The 17,206-nt window shown below is 40.3% G+C and overlaps 11 protein-coding genes across 11 annotated transcripts; 7 read left to right on the top strand and 4 right to left on the bottom strand.

Moving 5' to 3' along the window:
* Positions 1 to 301: 301 nt before the first annotated feature.
* Positions 302 to 418, top strand: RO3G_00480 (uncharacterized protein; the record flags this gene model as incomplete). Its single annotated transcript, XM_067655071.1, has 1 exon — positions 302 to 418. The coding sequence occupies one exon, from the start codon at positions 302 to 304 to the stop codon at positions 416 to 418; it is 117 nt and encodes a 38-aa protein (XP_067511172.1).
* Positions 419 to 1,725: 1,307 nt separating this feature from the next.
* Positions 1,726 to 2,967, top strand: RO3G_00481 (uncharacterized protein; the record flags this gene model as incomplete). Its single annotated transcript, XM_067655072.1, has 3 exons — positions 1,726 to 2,160; positions 2,204 to 2,260; positions 2,416 to 2,967. 3 exons carry the CDS (start codon positions 1,726 to 1,728, stop codon positions 2,965 to 2,967), a joined length of 1,044 nt encoding a protein of 347 aa, XP_067511173.1.
* A 582-nt stretch (positions 2,968 to 3,549) lies between these two features.
* RO3G_00482 (uncharacterized protein) lies at positions 3,550 to 4,581 on the top strand (the record flags this gene model as incomplete). The annotated part of the gene is made up of 1 exon (XM_067655073.1): positions 3,550 to 4,581. One exon carries the CDS (start codon positions 3,550 to 3,552, stop codon positions 4,579 to 4,581), a length of 1,032 nt encoding a protein of 343 aa, XP_067511174.1.
* Positions 4,582 to 4,850: 269 nt separating this feature from the next.
* RO3G_00483 (uncharacterized protein) lies at positions 4,851 to 5,240 on the bottom strand (the record flags this gene model as incomplete). Its single annotated transcript, XM_067655074.1, has 1 exon — positions 4,851 to 5,240. One exon carries the CDS (start codon positions 5,238 to 5,240, stop codon positions 4,851 to 4,853), a length of 390 nt encoding a protein of 129 aa, XP_067511175.1.
* Positions 5,241 to 5,246: 6 nt separating this feature from the next.
* On the bottom strand, positions 5,247 to 6,110 carry RO3G_00484 (uncharacterized protein; the record flags this gene model as incomplete). Its single annotated transcript, XM_067655075.1, has 2 exons — positions 5,247 to 5,975; positions 6,027 to 6,110. The coding sequence occupies 2 exons, from the start codon at positions 6,108 to 6,110 to the stop codon at positions 5,247 to 5,249; spliced, it is 813 nt and encodes a 270-aa protein (XP_067511176.1).
* A 717-nt stretch (positions 6,111 to 6,827) lies between these two features.
* On the top strand, positions 6,828 to 7,724 carry RO3G_00485 (uncharacterized protein; the record flags this gene model as incomplete). The annotated part of the gene is made up of 1 exon (XM_067655076.1): positions 6,828 to 7,724. One exon carries the CDS (start codon positions 6,828 to 6,830, stop codon positions 7,722 to 7,724), a length of 897 nt encoding a protein of 298 aa, XP_067511177.1.
* A 308-nt stretch (positions 7,725 to 8,032) lies between these two features.
* RO3G_00486 (uncharacterized protein) lies at positions 8,033 to 11,023 on the top strand (the record flags this gene model as incomplete). The annotated part of the gene is made up of 2 exons (XM_067655077.1): positions 8,033 to 9,068; positions 9,168 to 11,023. The coding sequence occupies 2 exons, from the start codon at positions 8,033 to 8,035 to the stop codon at positions 11,021 to 11,023; spliced, it is 2,892 nt and encodes a 963-aa protein (XP_067511178.1).
* A 390-nt stretch (positions 11,024 to 11,413) lies between these two features.
* On the bottom strand, positions 11,414 to 12,269 carry RO3G_00487 (uncharacterized protein; the record flags this gene model as incomplete). Its single annotated transcript, XM_067655078.1, has 2 exons — positions 11,414 to 11,431; positions 11,841 to 12,269. The coding sequence occupies 2 exons, from the start codon at positions 12,267 to 12,269 to the stop codon at positions 11,414 to 11,416; spliced, it is 447 nt and encodes a 148-aa protein (XP_067511179.1).
* A 647-nt stretch (positions 12,270 to 12,916) lies between these two features.
* Positions 12,917 to 13,920, bottom strand: RO3G_00488 (uncharacterized protein; the record flags this gene model as incomplete). Its single annotated transcript, XM_067655079.1, has 2 exons — positions 12,917 to 13,283; positions 13,427 to 13,920. 2 exons carry the CDS (start codon positions 13,918 to 13,920, stop codon positions 12,917 to 12,919), a joined length of 861 nt encoding a protein of 286 aa, XP_067511180.1.
* Positions 13,921 to 14,308: 388 nt separating this feature from the next.
* RO3G_00489 (uncharacterized protein) lies at positions 14,309 to 14,689 on the top strand (the record flags this gene model as incomplete). Its single annotated transcript, XM_067655080.1, has 1 exon — positions 14,309 to 14,689. One exon carries the CDS (start codon positions 14,309 to 14,311, stop codon positions 14,687 to 14,689), a length of 381 nt encoding a protein of 126 aa, XP_067511181.1.
* A 1,104-nt stretch (positions 14,690 to 15,793) lies between these two features.
* Positions 15,794 to 17,014, top strand: RO3G_00490 (uncharacterized protein; the record flags this gene model as incomplete). The annotated part of the gene is made up of 3 exons (XM_067655081.1): positions 15,794 to 16,037; positions 16,739 to 16,912; positions 16,953 to 17,014. 3 exons carry the CDS (start codon positions 15,794 to 15,796, stop codon positions 17,012 to 17,014), a joined length of 480 nt encoding a protein of 159 aa, XP_067511182.1.
* Positions 17,015 to 17,206: the final 192 nt, after the last annotated feature.

Consider the following 17,206-nt stretch of genomic DNA (forward strand, 5'->3'; position numbering starts at 1 on the left):
TCATTGGAATCACCAGACCTATCAATTCACCACCACCCCGTTCGGCCTGTCTCTCGTGCCTTGGTTGTTTACAAAAATCACCAAGCCGATTTTGGAATGGGCCAGGGAACAGAACATTCGACTGAGTGCGTACCTAGACGACTGGATTCTGATTGCGGACAGCCAATTCGAAGCTCAACAACAGACGAATCGGGTAGTACGAAAACTTCAATCATTGGGTTGGATCATCAACTCCAAAAAGTCAACCCTCATCTCTACTCAAACGTTAGAACACCTAGGTTACTCATTGGATGCAAACACAATGACTGCACAACTGCTGGGCAAAAAGATTCGAGATATTCGTCGCAGCATCAAACAAATCTTGAAGAATCCTATTCAATCAGCACGGACCATTTACAGTTTGACGATGCGGATATAAGCTGCAACCTTCGCTCTGGTATCAGCTCTGTTGTATAATGGTTAATATAATAAAAAAGAAGGTGGAAACAAAGATCAAGAAACAGTTTGAATACTTTTTGAGACTGATCTTTATTTCAGTTTTTAAGTTAAAGTAAAAACTATTCTAATTCAAGGTAGATATTTATATCTTATTGAGTGAGTGGTTTGATATCTTCTATTGTGATCGTTCTTCTAATCTTCAGGTACTTTAGCAAGTGTTATCTCTAATTATGATTATGAAAACTTTTCATTTGTTCTTTTGTATGTCTGTCATAGATTACCTTTTATTCGAGGAATTCCTCGCTGATTTGAATAGCGTTATTTTACGCGTTATTTCAATTACGTGAAAGATTAGCAATATTCCTGACATTGGATTGGATTTTGTTATTTTAGTTGATACTTCTTCTTATCAAAGAACTCTCATGAATACAATACATATTCTAAAAGAATATGTTTGATTGGAATTGATTGTATGATCTTATTTAAATAAACATATATTTTATTTTAATCATGATCTTGTATTAAGACTTATATTTATTAATGTCAACTACAATCAGTTACTGTTCTACAACAAGCTCGACTTTACACACAGCATTTGTTACGGATGAAGAATCAAGCAGTCCGCTCAGACCGCGATTGGGACATATTACAACAACTATCCCCCGATTGCCTCAAGGAATTGAAATGGTGGACGACCAATTTACAACTATGGAATGGCAAGAGCATTTTACCACAAACGCCTCAACAGACGATATTTGTCGACGCCAGCAACTCTGGTTGGAGATGCAGCTTGGAACAACCGAGTCATCCTCCTCTAACGGCATTCGGGCATTGGAACCACCTCAAATCATAAATGTCGATCAATTAGAGGGAGCTCGCGGCAGCTTTTCTTGCACTCAAAACCTTTCCTCACCTCACCAACATGAAGATTTTAATTCGGACCGACAACACGACGTCCATGAGCTACATCAACAAGCAGGGTGGAACCCGCTCTCTCCCACTGATGCAGTTGGCCACTCAGCTACGGAAATGGTGTCTACGTCGGGGGATCACGATACAATCCCAACATGTACAGGGTATTCACAATCAAACAGCGGATTTCGAGTCACGGCGCCCTTATCTAAAAAGTCATTGGGTGATTCACCCCAAGGTCTTCTCCAAAATTCAACACCTCTTCGGCGTAAACGACATGGATCTCTTCGCGGATCGCAACACCAAACAATTAAAAAATTACGTCTCTTGGCTCCCAGATCCGGGCAGTCTGCAGGTAGACGCGTTTACGATTCTATGGTCCCAGTTCCAGTTTCCATATCTGAACCCACCGTGGAACCTAACCAATTGCTGTCTCCACAAAATCATCCAGGAGAAACTTCCACAGGTCACAATGATCACACCCTGGTGGCCCAGCGCCCTATGATTCCCGACATTGCAGAGTCTCAGTTGCCGACCACCTCTTCTCCTCGATCAGACTTCCATTCTGCTGCCTTCTCCTCTGGCTCCTTGGTCCATGACCAACGACAAGTGGAAGCTATCCGTGTGGCTGCTCTCGGCTCAAGATACAGGTTTTCGGCTCTAAATCCAAATGCGCGATCAATTCTCCTTCGCGACCGCTTGGACGCTACGTCCTCCAACAATAGGTCATATAAACGGGGTCAAACACTCTTTCTTAAATGGGCTCACGACAATCAAATTTCGACGTCTAATTTCACTTCAGAAGACTTGGTAAACTTTCTGGATGATATGTCAACCTACCATTCGTATGCAGTATCAACCATTCAACCGTTCCGTTCTGGTATCACTCATCTCCACCAAGATCCAAATCGTTTACGATTAAATGATACTGTTAACGAATTCATTACTTCTCTGTTACGTGCAGCTCCTCCTGTCCGTCAACATTTACCAACTATTAGCTTATAACTAACTTTTAACTACCTATAATAAATTGACCATAACACTTGTTCTATGGCGACTATTCAGGGTAAGCTGGCTTTTCTTCTCGGTGTTACTTGTTTCTTACGGCCTTCGGTCCTTCATCGAATTCCCTTTAACTCTGTTTCTTTGAATCCTACTGCTCAAACAATATATTTTGAAGTCCACTGCCCCAAAGAAAAACGAAAGCGTCGATCAATTATCAAGTCCTTCTTGGTCAGGGCACATTCTCAAGCTACCTTGTGTCCTATTTCCGTGTTCACGGCTTTCTGTACTCGTCGTGCATCAACTGCACCAAACCGTCTCTTTATTAATTCTCACCATGCTGGATCGCCGATTAGTGTACGTACCATTCAAGGCTGGCTTCGTCGTCTCCTCAGATTCTCTACAACGGAATCTCGAGTCTCTCTACGTTCTATCGCGTCCTCTCTAGCTCTCCAAGCTGGCATTCCAAAAGAGGATATCGTAACTATGGGCAACTGGTCTTCGTCTCAGACATTTGAACACCATTATCGGCGCGAACACCTATCGACATTTGACTTCACCAATACTTTAGTGCCTCCTGGAGACATGGTTTTCGATGATGATGAATACGCTTAATAAGATTTTCTCTGGATTAACAATCATATGTCTTATTTTTATATTGGAATGTCTCAATCAATTCTAGTAGAATTTATTTCGTCACTTGAATTGTTTACTTAGACATGACAATATAAAAATAAGACATATGATTTCCCACCCTCCCTTCTCCCTTTACTTTCTTTACTATTCTGCTCAAAGACGATCAAAGGAGATAAGATAGAAAATTATTTAATTTTATTACTGTTTTCGCTGATCTTAAATAAAAAGAGATTAAGCAATCATATGCCTTATTTTTATATTGTCATGTTTAAGTAAACAAGTAATAAAAGTAACGGAAGTAACGGGCCAATCATCTGTCACTGAGCTACCCTGACCTAGACTTTTTCAAGTTGCTGCCTTTTTGAAAGGGAAATGATTTTTTTCTCTCTTTGGTCCATTGGTCATTGTGACTTCTTCCTTTTATTTGTTTTCTTTTTATTTGAAATCGCATAACATTTGTATAGCAGGTATTATTTTTATTATTTTATCATATTATCATCTTATAACTTATCAATATTTCTGTTTACATATTAAAACTTTATCCCTGATTATTCAGTTACAATGTCAACTTTAACACGCGACCATACTCCAGACAACCAAGTAGCCTCTGATGAACTGTATACCTTGTCCTTACCAGTCGTACCGGGAAGTGATGCTTGCAGTAAATCTTTGCTCCGAACAGACGAGATGAAAAATATTATAATCAGCACCATTATCGGTGATGGTATTTGTGGTTCTGCTTATCATAACGGGCCAACTGAATACAACGATAACAGAAAAGCTGATATAACGTACTATCCTAATGACGCCACCAAGAATCTTGCGCCGGTTATAGTTGAAATTCAGAAAAAGGTGTCGCATGAGTTCATCGTACGATCAATGCGATACTCATTAAATGTATTTGATCAGAAAAACACTCTCCCAATTCTTTTAGTTGTCAATACCGATGGATTCTCAAATAAACAGTTTCGTGAGGAAAATTTCGTTAAGCGCGACAACGAGCCATACTACGTGCTTTCCAGTCCACTTTGGGCAAAACAAGTTCGCATCTACAACTCTGACTCCATTGCATCGCATCTCCAAATACCAATGGCAAAAATGATTGCACTAGTTCACTTTTTGACGCAGCAACAAAAGCATATTATCGCTTTGGATGAATATATGGATCCAACACTTCAGCGCATTTACACAATTGCTCATCAAATTTTTGCCGAGAAATCGAACGATAAAGTAATTCAGGATACTGAAATCGAATCCTTCTGCGATGCGGCTATAGCCCAATACGAGAAAATTATTAAAAATAACAGTTCTAACGATACAGCCTCTCGAAAACGCATCGCAAAGTATGCACAGGATGGTATTAGCTTCGCAGCCAACTTTAAACGACGCTGTACGGAGGAAGAATCCGGTTGTGTCACACCAATTCACATCACCAAAACCAAGGATCTATTGTTTGTGGAGAAATTCATGAAACAATACAAAGGCAAAATGAAATGGACAACGTGTTTTGAAGAAGGCATCAAGGAAGGCTTGTTTGATAGGTTTGCATCCCATGCAACATTGAAGATGGCCTTCCATCGTCACACACTTTAATTTGATTTCCCATCGTGCAATTTGAATTCCCCTCTCTGTATACTTTTCATGCTGATTCATCAATTTTAAATAAAACATTTATCGATTTCTAATTGATTAAAGAATATTTTTATTTTAAATTTAAATAACCCAATTGAGCACATAATCACTTCTGGGATTGAATTGCCCGGATTAGATAAAAAAAAAGATAGAACTAAAAACCTTTTTCATAGGCAAAAAGGGAAAAAGACGAAGAAGGGAAGAGGAAAAAGAAGATGTATCATCAGATACTAGATTAATTGTTGCACAGCCACTTGACAAGCTTGACCCCAAGAGGGGGGGGGGGTTTCAGGAGGGATCTTTCCATGATGCAAGTAATCAAGTTCAAACAGAATCTGACAAATGGAAGGCCATCGAACTGTCCAGGCAGCAAAAGATGATGGATCGATGTTGGCAGAGGGACCACGCTTTTTGCGTTGAGTTGGTAGCTTGTTCAAGACGAAAGACAGCGGGTCAGGTTCAGTTGTGGGCATTTGTAAACGACGATGCATATGCAGACACCAGATAGCATGCGATCGGGTGAACTTCACATTTGGATGGTAAATGAAAGGTATGGGAACACCACCGGGGAGCCAGCCGAGGGGCCAGCGTATCAGTCGACTGCGTTCAGCGGGGGTCATGCGTAATCAAAGGATGGGATCAATACCAAGCTTAGACCGACAGGCAGATAGCAGTAGAGAGTTGGTAGCATTACGGCGTGCGTTGAGGTTGTCCTTTAGGTATTCATGGTAGATAGTATTGAAAGTACGTGAGTCAAGGTCATCAATTTCATGTGAGGCACAGCAGCGTTGCCACAGAGGTGTCTTGGAGATCTTGTACCACTGGGAGAGACTAGCATAAGTGCGCAAGTATGCCAAGAGCTGAGAGAGAAGAGTATCTTCAGGCGCATTGATGGATCTGAAAAGAAATTTAGCTTGTAATCGATGCACACGTTCCTTCATTGTCGGTTGATTAGTTAAATGTAGCATAATTTTGGTTGATGAGCGTGAGCCACCGCCGAAGATACGTCGAATGCACTGAGTTTGACAGGTTTCGAACTTGGTTATATTGGAGGAGGACACGGCACTAATGGCGAGACCATATTCTAGTTGAGAGCGCACTATTAGGGTGTAAAAGCGAACTGAAAGAAGTTGGTTAAAGCCTTTATGATTGACGCCGATGGCTGACATCTGGTTCATTGTCTGAAGAGCCTTATTAATATTGTTTTGAACCAGTTCATTGGTATTCAAATAACCACCAGGACTTATAGGGATACCCAAGTGGGAGAGTGAAGTCTGACGAGGAAGGACAGTGCCGTAGAGAGAGTACGAGCGTGTATCAGACCCAGGTGCAAGGATAGCACATTTGCTAGGGTTCTAACGGTAGACTAGGCGTTAGCTGTGCGCTTCACAATGTTGTAGTAATACCTCAAGATCAGGAAGATCAAGCAATAAGGACAATGTCATCAGCATACAAGAGGCAATCAATAGATTTGGTGAACTGGCAAACATTGGTAGTGGGAACTGCATCAAGGGCTTGGCTACGGAGGAGAGAGGGCAACTCATTAATGTAGAGAGAATATAAGAACGGTGACAAGATGGAGACTTGAAGAACCCCGGTAGTCGGTGAGAATCGATAAGAACTAGCATTGGAGACAATAACTTCGATATGAACGTCGTCAAATAGATTTCGAAGAAGACCAAGAAGCTCTGGGGAAGCCGTTGGTTGTAGAGTGTTCCAGATATGCTCACGATCAACCGTATCATAGGCGGATTTAATGTCTAGAAACGCCAAAGTAGGAGTGGTTTTGTGTTTTCGGCGCAGAATGGAGCAGGTTTCAACAAGGCAGAGGGTCTGGTCTAAGGTACTTCGGGAACTGCGAAATCCACCTTGGGCAATATCGAGATCTGGGCTCTCCCCTTCTAGAGTGGAGTACAAACACTTCAAGATTTTGCGGAAAGTGGACGTCAGACTGATCGGATGAAAATTGCTAGGATCGGAAACAGAGCCTTTTTTATGAATTGGGATGACTTGAGCCACACACCATGTGAGTGGTGTATATGACTGATTTATCCAAGAATAAAAAGGAACAAGAGAGGACGAGACTCGATAAAGAGATTGTTTTATTTAATAAGAAAATTGTACTCTATTTATACTTTTCATACACGGATAATATTGTTTTTTTGACGAATTCTCTTTACTCTATTATTACTACACTATTCTCAAACATGTCTATCAACTCTAATCTTTTGGCTTCCAACGAAGAAATTCTTTTTTCTGAAAGTGATCCTGCTTTCATTGGTCCTCGACTTGAAAAATCTACCATGGTTAATGGGGTGGAACTCTCTAGTCATGGTTCGCCCATTTCTAATACAGAAGACATAGAGATGGAAGAAGTAGAAGCCGGGGCACCCATTTCCCCACTTGCTGGTGTCAAGATCAGTGGCGCAGCACCACCTTCTCAGGTCTTAGGTGGTCGTAATTTAACGGCTACCATTCAGACTTTGACGAAACAGGTTGAGCAAGTTGCTGCGGCTATTACTAGTCAAGAGCTTACTGGAAAGCAACTGGCTAACCTTTCTTGTGAATACACCACCAAGTCCACCATCTTGGCCTCATTGTTGGACCTGCAAGCAAAACTGGCTAATAACTTGGCTATACAGACCAATGGCTCTGCCATTAACGGTTCTAACAGTCAACCCACGGTAGTCCCTCAAAACTTACCTTTGTTTCAATATACTGGTAATGTGGAGAACTCGGCCTTGCCTGTCTATAAAGACATTGCTGAGTGTATCCGACGTTTTGAGGACATCCTCTTTGCGTATCGTTTGGATGTACAGGTGCATTGGCAGCGCCTCATCCCTTTCTCACTTACCCATCCCCAGCGTTCATGGTATGATGAATTACGGGTAAAGAAGAACTTATCTTGGGCCACATTCAAGGAGCAATTAACCTTGAAATACGGCATCGAGTCCACTGAGGCTCAAGCTCACGCCTCAAGAGAGCTGTTAACCATCAGCATGCAACCTGATGAATCTGTGGAAAAATACACTGACCGCTTCTTGAAGCTCAAGCGTGAAGCCACACCCGTAGCTGATGATTTTTTTTGGCTATCTTGTTCGTGAACTCCCTTCTTGGCAGCCTCCAAAATCATGTCAATATGGCCACCGTCAGTCTGGACCAGGAGGCAAAAAATGATATCAACCTCCTTTCAAGTATCGCAAGAAAGTTTCATACGAAACAACAGACCTTGCCCAATACGTCAACCAGAAAGTTCAATAACCAACCCTCTCAAGTCAACGGGTTGAACCCTCCCAGTGGTATTCATAAAAGAAACCACCGTACGGATGGAAGGACTTGTGTTATCCATGGAAAGTGCAACCACACAACTGATCGTTGTAAGAAGGCTCAGGAACTGGGTATAACTGGCAGCATGAACAAAGAGACGTTTAGTAAGCGTTGCTTTAAGTGCAACGCTCCTTTTACTAGGGAGCATTTAAATGTTTGCCCTAAAAGGAATCAACCTCTTTCCGCTGGTTCTGCCTCCTCCTCCTCTACTGCACCTACCATAACCAGAGCATTTCGCTCACTTCAGTTGACTGGCAGTGAAGACGTACCAATGGGTACAAAAGCTTCTAAGTACAACCCTGCCAACCAACAAGATCACGATGAAGAACAGGATCTTGACGATGAAGCCGTCAAGGACATCCACTACTACTCATCATTATGTAAGTTGCAACCGTTTAATACAAAACTTCACAGTTTTAATAACAAACGTACTGATTCCTTTTTTGTACCCATCACTATAGAAAATGTCTGCACTTGGGCTTTGGTTGATACTGGGTGTAATACTTCTACGATCTCTCCTGACCTAGCAAAAATTATAAACGTTAGAACTTTTCCTGTTTCAGGAAAATTACAATTAGCTAGTTTGGATGCCTTGGTACCTAGAACTGCTATTACAGATCAAATAAAAGTATTTTATAATGGAATCAATGTCTTGCATAAATTTGAAATTTTTAAGTTCGATAAGGATATACCTATTTGTATTGGTACAGATCTTATGCCTAAGTTAAATGTTAACTTGACAGGTTTAGCTGTTACGTGGGATAGTCCTAATATCTCTGCAATACCTGATCCAATAGACCCTTCACCTATCAAACCTAACAAGTCACCCGCTGGTACTCACCAACAGCGTGAACAACTTATGAACGCATTACAGCCATATTTGAGCGCTAATGCTAAGATCCCTAGCACATCTGCATGTCCTCTACCTGAAGCGATAGTTCGCTTGGAAACTGAACCAGGTAAAACGACTTATAGACGACAGTATCCTATTGCACTGTCAATACAGCCTAAAGTACAAGAACAGGTTGATAAATGGTTAGCAGATGGTGTGATTGAAATAGCCCCTCCTAATACTGCATTTAACTCTCCTTTGTTGACTGTACGTAAGAAGGATGCTAATGGTAATTATAGTGACGATATACGGGTGTGTATAGACCCCAGACATATCAATGCAATACTCATTAAAGATCGTACCGACCGCTTTCAATTACCATTGATAGCTGAGTTGCATCAAAAAATGAGTGCTGCAACGCTATTCACAGTACTTGACCTCAAACAAGCTTTTCATCGTCTACCTCTAGCTGAAGAGCATAGAGCACTCACAGCTTTCACATTTAACGGTCAACAATATCAATTCTGTAGAGCACCATTCGGTTTGACCCCCATACCAAATCACTTCCAACGTGTGCTAACTACTCTCTTACATGACTTGCCATACGTAACATGTTTCATTGATGATTTAACTATCGGTACTGGACCCGATATTGAGGAACATATCAAATGCATAACTACTGTCATCGAACGACTTACATCAGCTAAATTCATTCTTAACGTTGATAAATGTCATTTTATGCAAACTTCTGTAAACATCCTGGGCTTCACTATTAGCCACAATAGTCTCTCACTGGATAGCAGAAAAGTTGCAAACGCTTTAGCGTGGCTAATACCAAAGACTGGAAAAGATATTCAACGCTTTCTAGGCCTCGCTAATTATTTTCGAAGTCATCTCCCAAATTTCTCTACAATGACTGCACCGTTAGGTAAACTACGTAACGAAGGTTCATTGGAACACATTTGGACTGACAAATATCTACAGGCTTTTCGAAATATACAGACAGCCTTATCTAATGCTCCTGTGCTGTCTATACCTGACATGCATCATGAATTACAGCTAGCTACTGATGCTAGCAACACAGGAATTGGCGGTGTACTTTATCAAATTATTGACGATAAAACTCGCTATATTGGATTCGCAGCAAGAGCACTGTCAAAGTCAGAAATGAACTACTCGACAACTAAACGGGAGTTGTTAGCCATCTGTTATCTTTTTGAAAGATTTCACAAGTGGTTGTATGGATCTCATTTCACGCTGTATACTGATCATAAAAGTTTGGTCTATCTTGGCACACAAAGCATTCCTAATCCCATGATGCTGAATTGGTTCGAAACTATTTTCAACTATACATTCAGAGTAATCCATCGTCCAGGAATTGAAAATGTGTTGCCGGATTCACTTTCTCGTCTTTTTTCAGACGATACGGAAAAAAGACTGGGGGGAGATAGTAATCCTCAGCAACTTTCCATAAAAAATAAAAATACCAAGTCACAGAACAAACGTACTACAGAAAACAGTACAAACATAAAACAAAGAGCTGTACAACTAGTAGACTACATGACACCACCAGAAGAGGAACGTCATAACCTACTACTAAAGGCACATTTACTTGGACACTTTGGGGCTGATGCTATTGTAAAGACAATCCACAATGATAATTTGCACTGGATTAATATCAAAAAAGATGCATTGCAGCTAGTATCCAATTGTCCTGAATGTCAACAATTTAATATTGGCAAACACGGGTATCACCCTCCCCGTAGTATTCTACCAGATGGTCCTTTTGATCACGTCTGTATTGACCTCGGTACCCTGAACGTTACATCAACAGAAGGACACAATTTCATTTTAGTTCTAGTTGATCTTTTTACAAGATTTACAATTCTAAGACCATTAATGGATAAAACTGCAGTATCCATAGCTAATGAACTTAGAGATATCTTTTGCACTTTTGGTTGGTCCAAAAAGCTTAGTTCAGATAACGGTACAGAATTCACTAATGAAATATTTAATTCATTAATGGAAACCTGTGGTATTGACCATAGACTTTCACTGCCTTATAACCCATTGGGTAATTCGACTAACGAATCGTTTGTTGGAATAGCCAAACGAGCTCTTGCTAAAAGATTACAAGGCAAGAAAGACGAGTGGAATCTTTTCCTTCCTAGTATTCAATATGCTATGAATTGTAAATATTATCCGTGTATGAAAAGTATAAATAGAGTACAATTTTCTTATTAAATAAAACAATCTCTTTATCGAGTCTCGTCCTCTCTTGTTCCTTTTTATTCTTGGATAAATCAATGACCATTGCCAGCACAGTCGGAACAGATAGAGCAATACAGATGTCAATATTTTGGTTAAGGGTGAAAGCATTTCAATAGCAATGTGGTCGATACCAGGTGCTTTTTGCCTCGGGAGTTGTTTAATCGCTGCATTGATGCTATCAATATCAATAGGACAAGTACTGACATAGAAAGGTTGTGCCCAGTGTGTGGGAGATGTAGAGCGAGAGGGTAGTAGATCCCCAGAGAAAATTTGTTCAAGGTGTCTGAAGTGTTTTAAGTATTTAAAATAGACAAAGAAGAATTAACGAGAACGAACAATAGTTCTAAAGTCGAATACTTCTATTCAAGAAAGATTCCAAGGCTATTTATATTAGTTGAGCAAGACCTGAGATTAAATGACAAAGGATAGTTACGACCGATATGATTTGACATGTATAAGAAAGATTTTATAAACTGATAATAATGAACTGTTATGAAAGTGAGACTTGGCTGTTCAAAGCAGTTGGCAATTATCAGGATCTATTCTTATTCAAACTCATTTGTAAAGATTTAGCTTAGAATGATAAGACTGTATCTTATTGACATGTCAAAACATGACAGTGTCGTGCCATTACATCGGCCGAATGCTGGGGGGCCTCAGTAGTAGAGAAGGATGCTTTGATTTTCCGGTTTTTACGGATTTTACTGAACTTCGCAATCGCCTTTGTGTAGTCACCTTGTGCTAATCGCTGGCAGAAAAGTCACCATGTTTCCCTGCGTCTGTTACTTACTAACCGTCTCAGTGCTGCCTGTGCTTCTTGATGCTGTTCCCAGTAGCGAAGACAATTAAGATCTCGTGCTTTTTGCCATTTTTTGTACAGATATTCCTTCCGTTTGAATGCAGTTGTCATTTCAGGTGTCCAAAAGTCTTTTAAATAGTCATCTGTTTGAGTTGTTCGTCGAGCACAGACAGAATCCAGAGTGAAAATGATAGTTTTACAGAGATCATCGTGAACAGTATAAATGTACTGACAAGCTGCAGATCTATCAGGAAAGGAAATTGATGAATGGGGTGGTACTATTAGAGATAAGTTCTGTCCAAACACTTCCTTATATTTTTTCCTAGTTTCTGGATGTTTAAGTTTCCCAACGTTCCATGTGATGCGCTGAGGTGGCGGAAGACCGGTTGGATAGTCAGGTAGGTGGAAAGACAGGGTCATGAATTTGTGATTTGAGTTAAGGGACAGATCGTCACGAATAGTAAGGGTCGGCATGGTAAATTCACAGTTGCTGAAAAAGAAATCAATGATACTTGTGCCTAGGAACGTGCAAGAAGTAGGTTCCCCATAGGCAAGTCGCTCGTTCCACAATATAAGATTGTTAGCAGTAATCCAATTTAGAAGTCGATGCCCCGTAGCATTTGTCCTAGTGCCGCCCATAAATAATGGTAGTAGTAGTATTGGATATGTGCAATGGTAATAAATCTAGTATTTGTGATACATCTTCAGTTTCTAAATAAAGTGGTAAATAGAGACAGTGGATTAGTATTTTTGAGGACAGAATAATTGACAAGGAATACTTAGCCAATAAAGGATGGTCATGTGAAATGTGGTAGATAGGTAAGTTGCATTGCAGATTAACCAACAGAGCCAGCCCAAGAGTACCGCGATGGGAGTGGTAAGAACTAGTGGGCATGACATACGTGTGATATTGAGACCAGGTAGTTGGATACCGATTTGGAGAAAGGAGCCATGTTTCCGTAATAAAGAGCAGATCAGAGTCTTGAGATAGTTGAAGTATATGTGAAATAGCCTGTTTGGGAAGGCCAGTGGCATTAAATAAAGAGATTCGTAAAGAACTCATTTATTTAAAGGCGAGGTGATGTGGTAGCACCAGAACTGGAAAGGTTCTGTATGGGGTCGTCTCTCTGATATCTCATAATTGAATCGTTGTCAGTGTCGGTGTTGGTGAAGAAAGTAGCTTGTGTGGCTGGCGCCGTGTTTTGTTTGAAGATAGATGCTATTTGAGGTTGAGTGCGTTCGGTAGAGAGAGCGTCGAAGGCAGACTTGGAGATCCATTGTTTTTCCAAGAAGAGGCGAGCAACGGCAAATTTGACCGGTGGGCGAATGTGCTGTAGTGCACGTTCAAGGCGTGTTTGCTGTATTTCGGAAGCAATAATGTCACGTTCGCTAGGAGTAAGGTGAGAGTATTTGGGATCTGCAAGGATGTCACCACTAGAAGGGTTAAAGTCGTTTTTTAAGGAAACATTGCGATGTTTGAGGATGGTGGTGAATTCCTCTTTATAATCATTGTGTATCAGGATAGCTGCTGTGTTGCGAGCTGGATAATGGATGTCTAGGAGGCGAGCGTTATTAACTCCAAGTTTTCGGAACGTAGTTCGCAGAGTTCCAACAGGGATGTGGGCCTTCGTGGGGATGTACAGGTATGTAAAACCTTGATTTGGCGAGGGAGGTTGAAAAATCGAGCAGCAGCAGCTTCTCGTTGTTGACGGCGCTGTTCACGTTGTTGCAATGAAGGTTGTTTTATTGCCTGAAGTTTAGCAGGGTTGTTCCATGGTGCGTCGAGAAAGGCAGTAGAGCGGGTTTGGGATTCCTGAAGAGTGGGGAAATTCTGTGATGATAGATGATCAGGTGGGGTGGGAGGTAAATGGTCAAGTCGTGCTTGTAGAATTTTGATTTCGAGACGGGCTTGTAAAAGTTCGGATGTCAAACGTTCGACGGTTTGACATAGTGGTTGTATGTAGTCTTGTTGGTTGTGGCTGGAGGTGGGTGCCTCGTCAGGGATATCGATTTTATCCGTATCTGGTGCAGGTTGAGTTGCCTGTGCCTTGCAGTGAACAAGGGAGTACATTTCAAAAGACTTAACAGCTCTATGACAGGAGGTGCAAGTAAATTGTGGTTGATATGGTTCCTTGGGTGAGGAACCATGGCGGGGGAAGTGGTGTTTTGAAAACATGCAGGACATGTTATGTTTTTTCGGAATGCAGTAAAATGAATGTCAAGCTCAGACAGCTGCTCGTCGGTTAGAGCAGGGTCTACTGCTTTGTTGTAGGCGCCTCGAAGGGGTCCCATTATAATTGTCAAAGGTTGTGGTTTCGAAATGTAGTTTTAGATTAATAATAGAAGTCTTGGTTTCGCTTGCCAAAAAAGGAAAAAAGTATAGAAAGTGTTGGAAAGCGGAAAGAAGTCCGATTTCTAACCAAAATCATGTTGTCTGAGCCAAAAAAAAAACAACTTCAATGAGTGATTGTTACATCCGTTACTTTCGTTACTTCCGTTACTTTCGTTACTTTCGTTACTTGCGTGACCTCTATTATTTGCGTGGCTTTCGTTACTTCCGTTACTTTCGTTACTTTCGTTACTTCCGTTACTTTCGTTACTTCCGTTACTTCCGTTACTTTCGTTACTTGCGTGACCTCTATTATTTGCGTGGCTTTCGTTACTTCCGTTACTTTCGTTACTTTCGTTACTTCCGTTACTTTCGTTACTTCCGTTACTTCCGTTACTTTCGTTACTTGCGTGACCTCTATTATTTGCGTGGCTTTCGTTACTTCCGTTACTTTCGTTACTTTCGTTACTTCCGTTACTTTCGTTACTTTCTGTTGTATCCACACAACTAATAAAGTGAACATTCATGGATAAACTTGGATACTACAGAATTATAGTCTAACCAGATCTCTATTAATAAACGTGAGAATTCTGCAATAGTCAATCTTGCCCTGTTGTCCTACCAGCGTTCTAAAAGACTATATCGGAACCTGATTACAACAACGGCAGTTCAATCCTATTCTATAATTATCGTTAGATCAATAGTTTAATTACTTCATTGTCCCTTGATTCGTCAAGTAGACAGCGGCTATTGATTATCCACTATCCTTCCTTATATTCCATATCATTCTTTTAACCGATCAATTGAAATAGCGGTAAAGACCCAGACATTCAAAAAGTATAAATACCCCCAATATTTTTTATTAATAAAGTCATATATAATCTTTAGTTTCACAACTATCGTCTTTTTGTAGTTTTTGTCTTCTATTTCATATTTGGCAAAACACTTTCGTTACTTCCGTTACTTCCGTTACTTTCGTTACTTCTATTTTTTTTTTTTTTTTTTTCAATTCAATTGCGCGTAGATATTTCTGTTTGTATTATATTTATAACATAAGTTCAAGGGTACTTGGGATTTCATAAACGATATTTTGTTCGCTCGCATCATGCTTCTGAAATTTTCATAAATTACCTGTTTTGCAATTTGGATGGACATTGCTCTAAAGGAAATACAAGACACATCCAGTGCAGCGTGTATTCCATGACCTAGATGGCACAGTATATTAACGTCATATAACAATATTTTGGCTTGGAATTCTTACCCCTGATTCAACAAGAAGTTCAACAGAGAGAGTTGGGTTCTCATATTTCAAGAAGATGACGCAAAAAAAAAAAAAAAAAAAAAAAACATGTATAAACCATACAAATCTTCATGTGGCAAAGTTTTTTCTTTTTTTAGCATAAAATGAAATAGGTAACACAACTATAAATGAAATGTGCACTGGACATCACCTTTTATTGCTCTTGTTGGTGCTCAGCTTTACGTTACAATAGTCATATAGTCAGGCTTATGGGAATTGGCGTTTTCTAAAAAATAATTGGCCGAAAGTCAAAAAAAAATTGATCGGATTTTAACAAATAAATGTCACAAGGTTAAATTACTTTTGGTACCCACAATGAGAGAAAGAGTAGCTATCTTGCAAGCCCAATTCCTCTTTCGTACATTATCTTTACCTGAGGACACACTGCTGTATCGCTTAATGCCACATATACAGTACACCAGAGGTCATCAATGGTATAAACTATCAAAAACTGCTCTGTGGAAATTGATGCCGCCGACAATAGCCGACTTAGATACCCGAGGCTTTAGAGCAATAAAAAAGAAATTCCTCCACTCTAACCTTGAAAAACAGATCCAAGGTAAGAACTCCAGACTACTATCCAGCTGTCGACCAATAATGACTCTCGAGCCTATCTTGTGGCTACCAATGACTCATGAAGAAAGAAGTCGATGTATACGATGGCGCCTTGGTTGGTTGCCAGGTGGTGCTCCCAAACCCTGCCCTTACCAACCCAACAACAATCTATCAAGACGTCACGCCATCAGCTGCCTCAATATGCATCGCCGTCTCTGTATGCCTGAAACAATAGCTGACCCTATATCCTTCCTTTTGAATATGCTTCCGACACGCACATTTGTTCCTTCTAGCATTGCTTTGTCCTGGACCTGTCGATGGCCCGTTATATGTTCTATCCTCCATGAATTAGATCAACTACAACACTATACAACCATCCCGTGCAAGACACCTCATGGCCAAAAATTAATTGAATGGCTGAAACAATTCAACTAACTTCGTATGTCTCTTTATGCATCCTACTTTCCTTTCTCATTTTTTACCCTTGAACCCGAAGGGGTTTTTTCTAAACATCACACCTCCAAACGGATTGATCTGGTTCGGGCGGACACTTATTTGTTTTATTTTTAGCGCTCAATTGGACCTTTAATAAAATATAACGTTTAAACAAATTACTTTTGGCACAAGTTGGTAACTAAAATTAGCCGATGTTTTTGGCTTTTTTATAAAAATGTAACATAACAATAATTACATTCTTTTATAAAGATGGACAAGAAAACCTTTTCAATGAACACGGAGGAAAAGTTTACGATCCAGTGGAAGATTTTTTAACACAAATTGACGATCCCAATATAGTTCTTGAAACAATAACTTACTTGAGTGCTAAACGCTCCGAAAAAGCTACTGGTGAACCATCAGTTACGAAGCCGTTGAAATCTAGTAATTTGACTAAATCAACCAAGTTATACAGTATTTATAGTGATACGACCAGAGAATCGTTTATCGACCGTATGCTTGAGCAACCGCAAGAGTGTGTTTTAGTGGCTAAAGTTGCAAGAGAACTCAACGCGAAGTATCGTACTGCACTGAATTGGTGGCACATTTATAGAAACGGAAGGAGTGCCGTATAAAAATAATGAAAAAAACAGTGGTCCAAAAAGCTCACTTACAACTGAGAATAACGAGTACATTACTAAGCTACTTGACAACGACCCTCAGATATTTGCGGACGAT

The sequence above is a fragment of the Rhizopus delemar genome, genomic scaffold (genome assembly GCF_000149305.1).
Source record: "Rhizopus delemar RA 99-880 supercont3.1 genomic scaffold, whole genome shotgun sequence".
Taxonomy (NCBI): domain Eukaryota; kingdom Fungi; phylum Mucoromycota; class Mucoromycetes; order Mucorales; family Rhizopodaceae; genus Rhizopus; species Rhizopus delemar.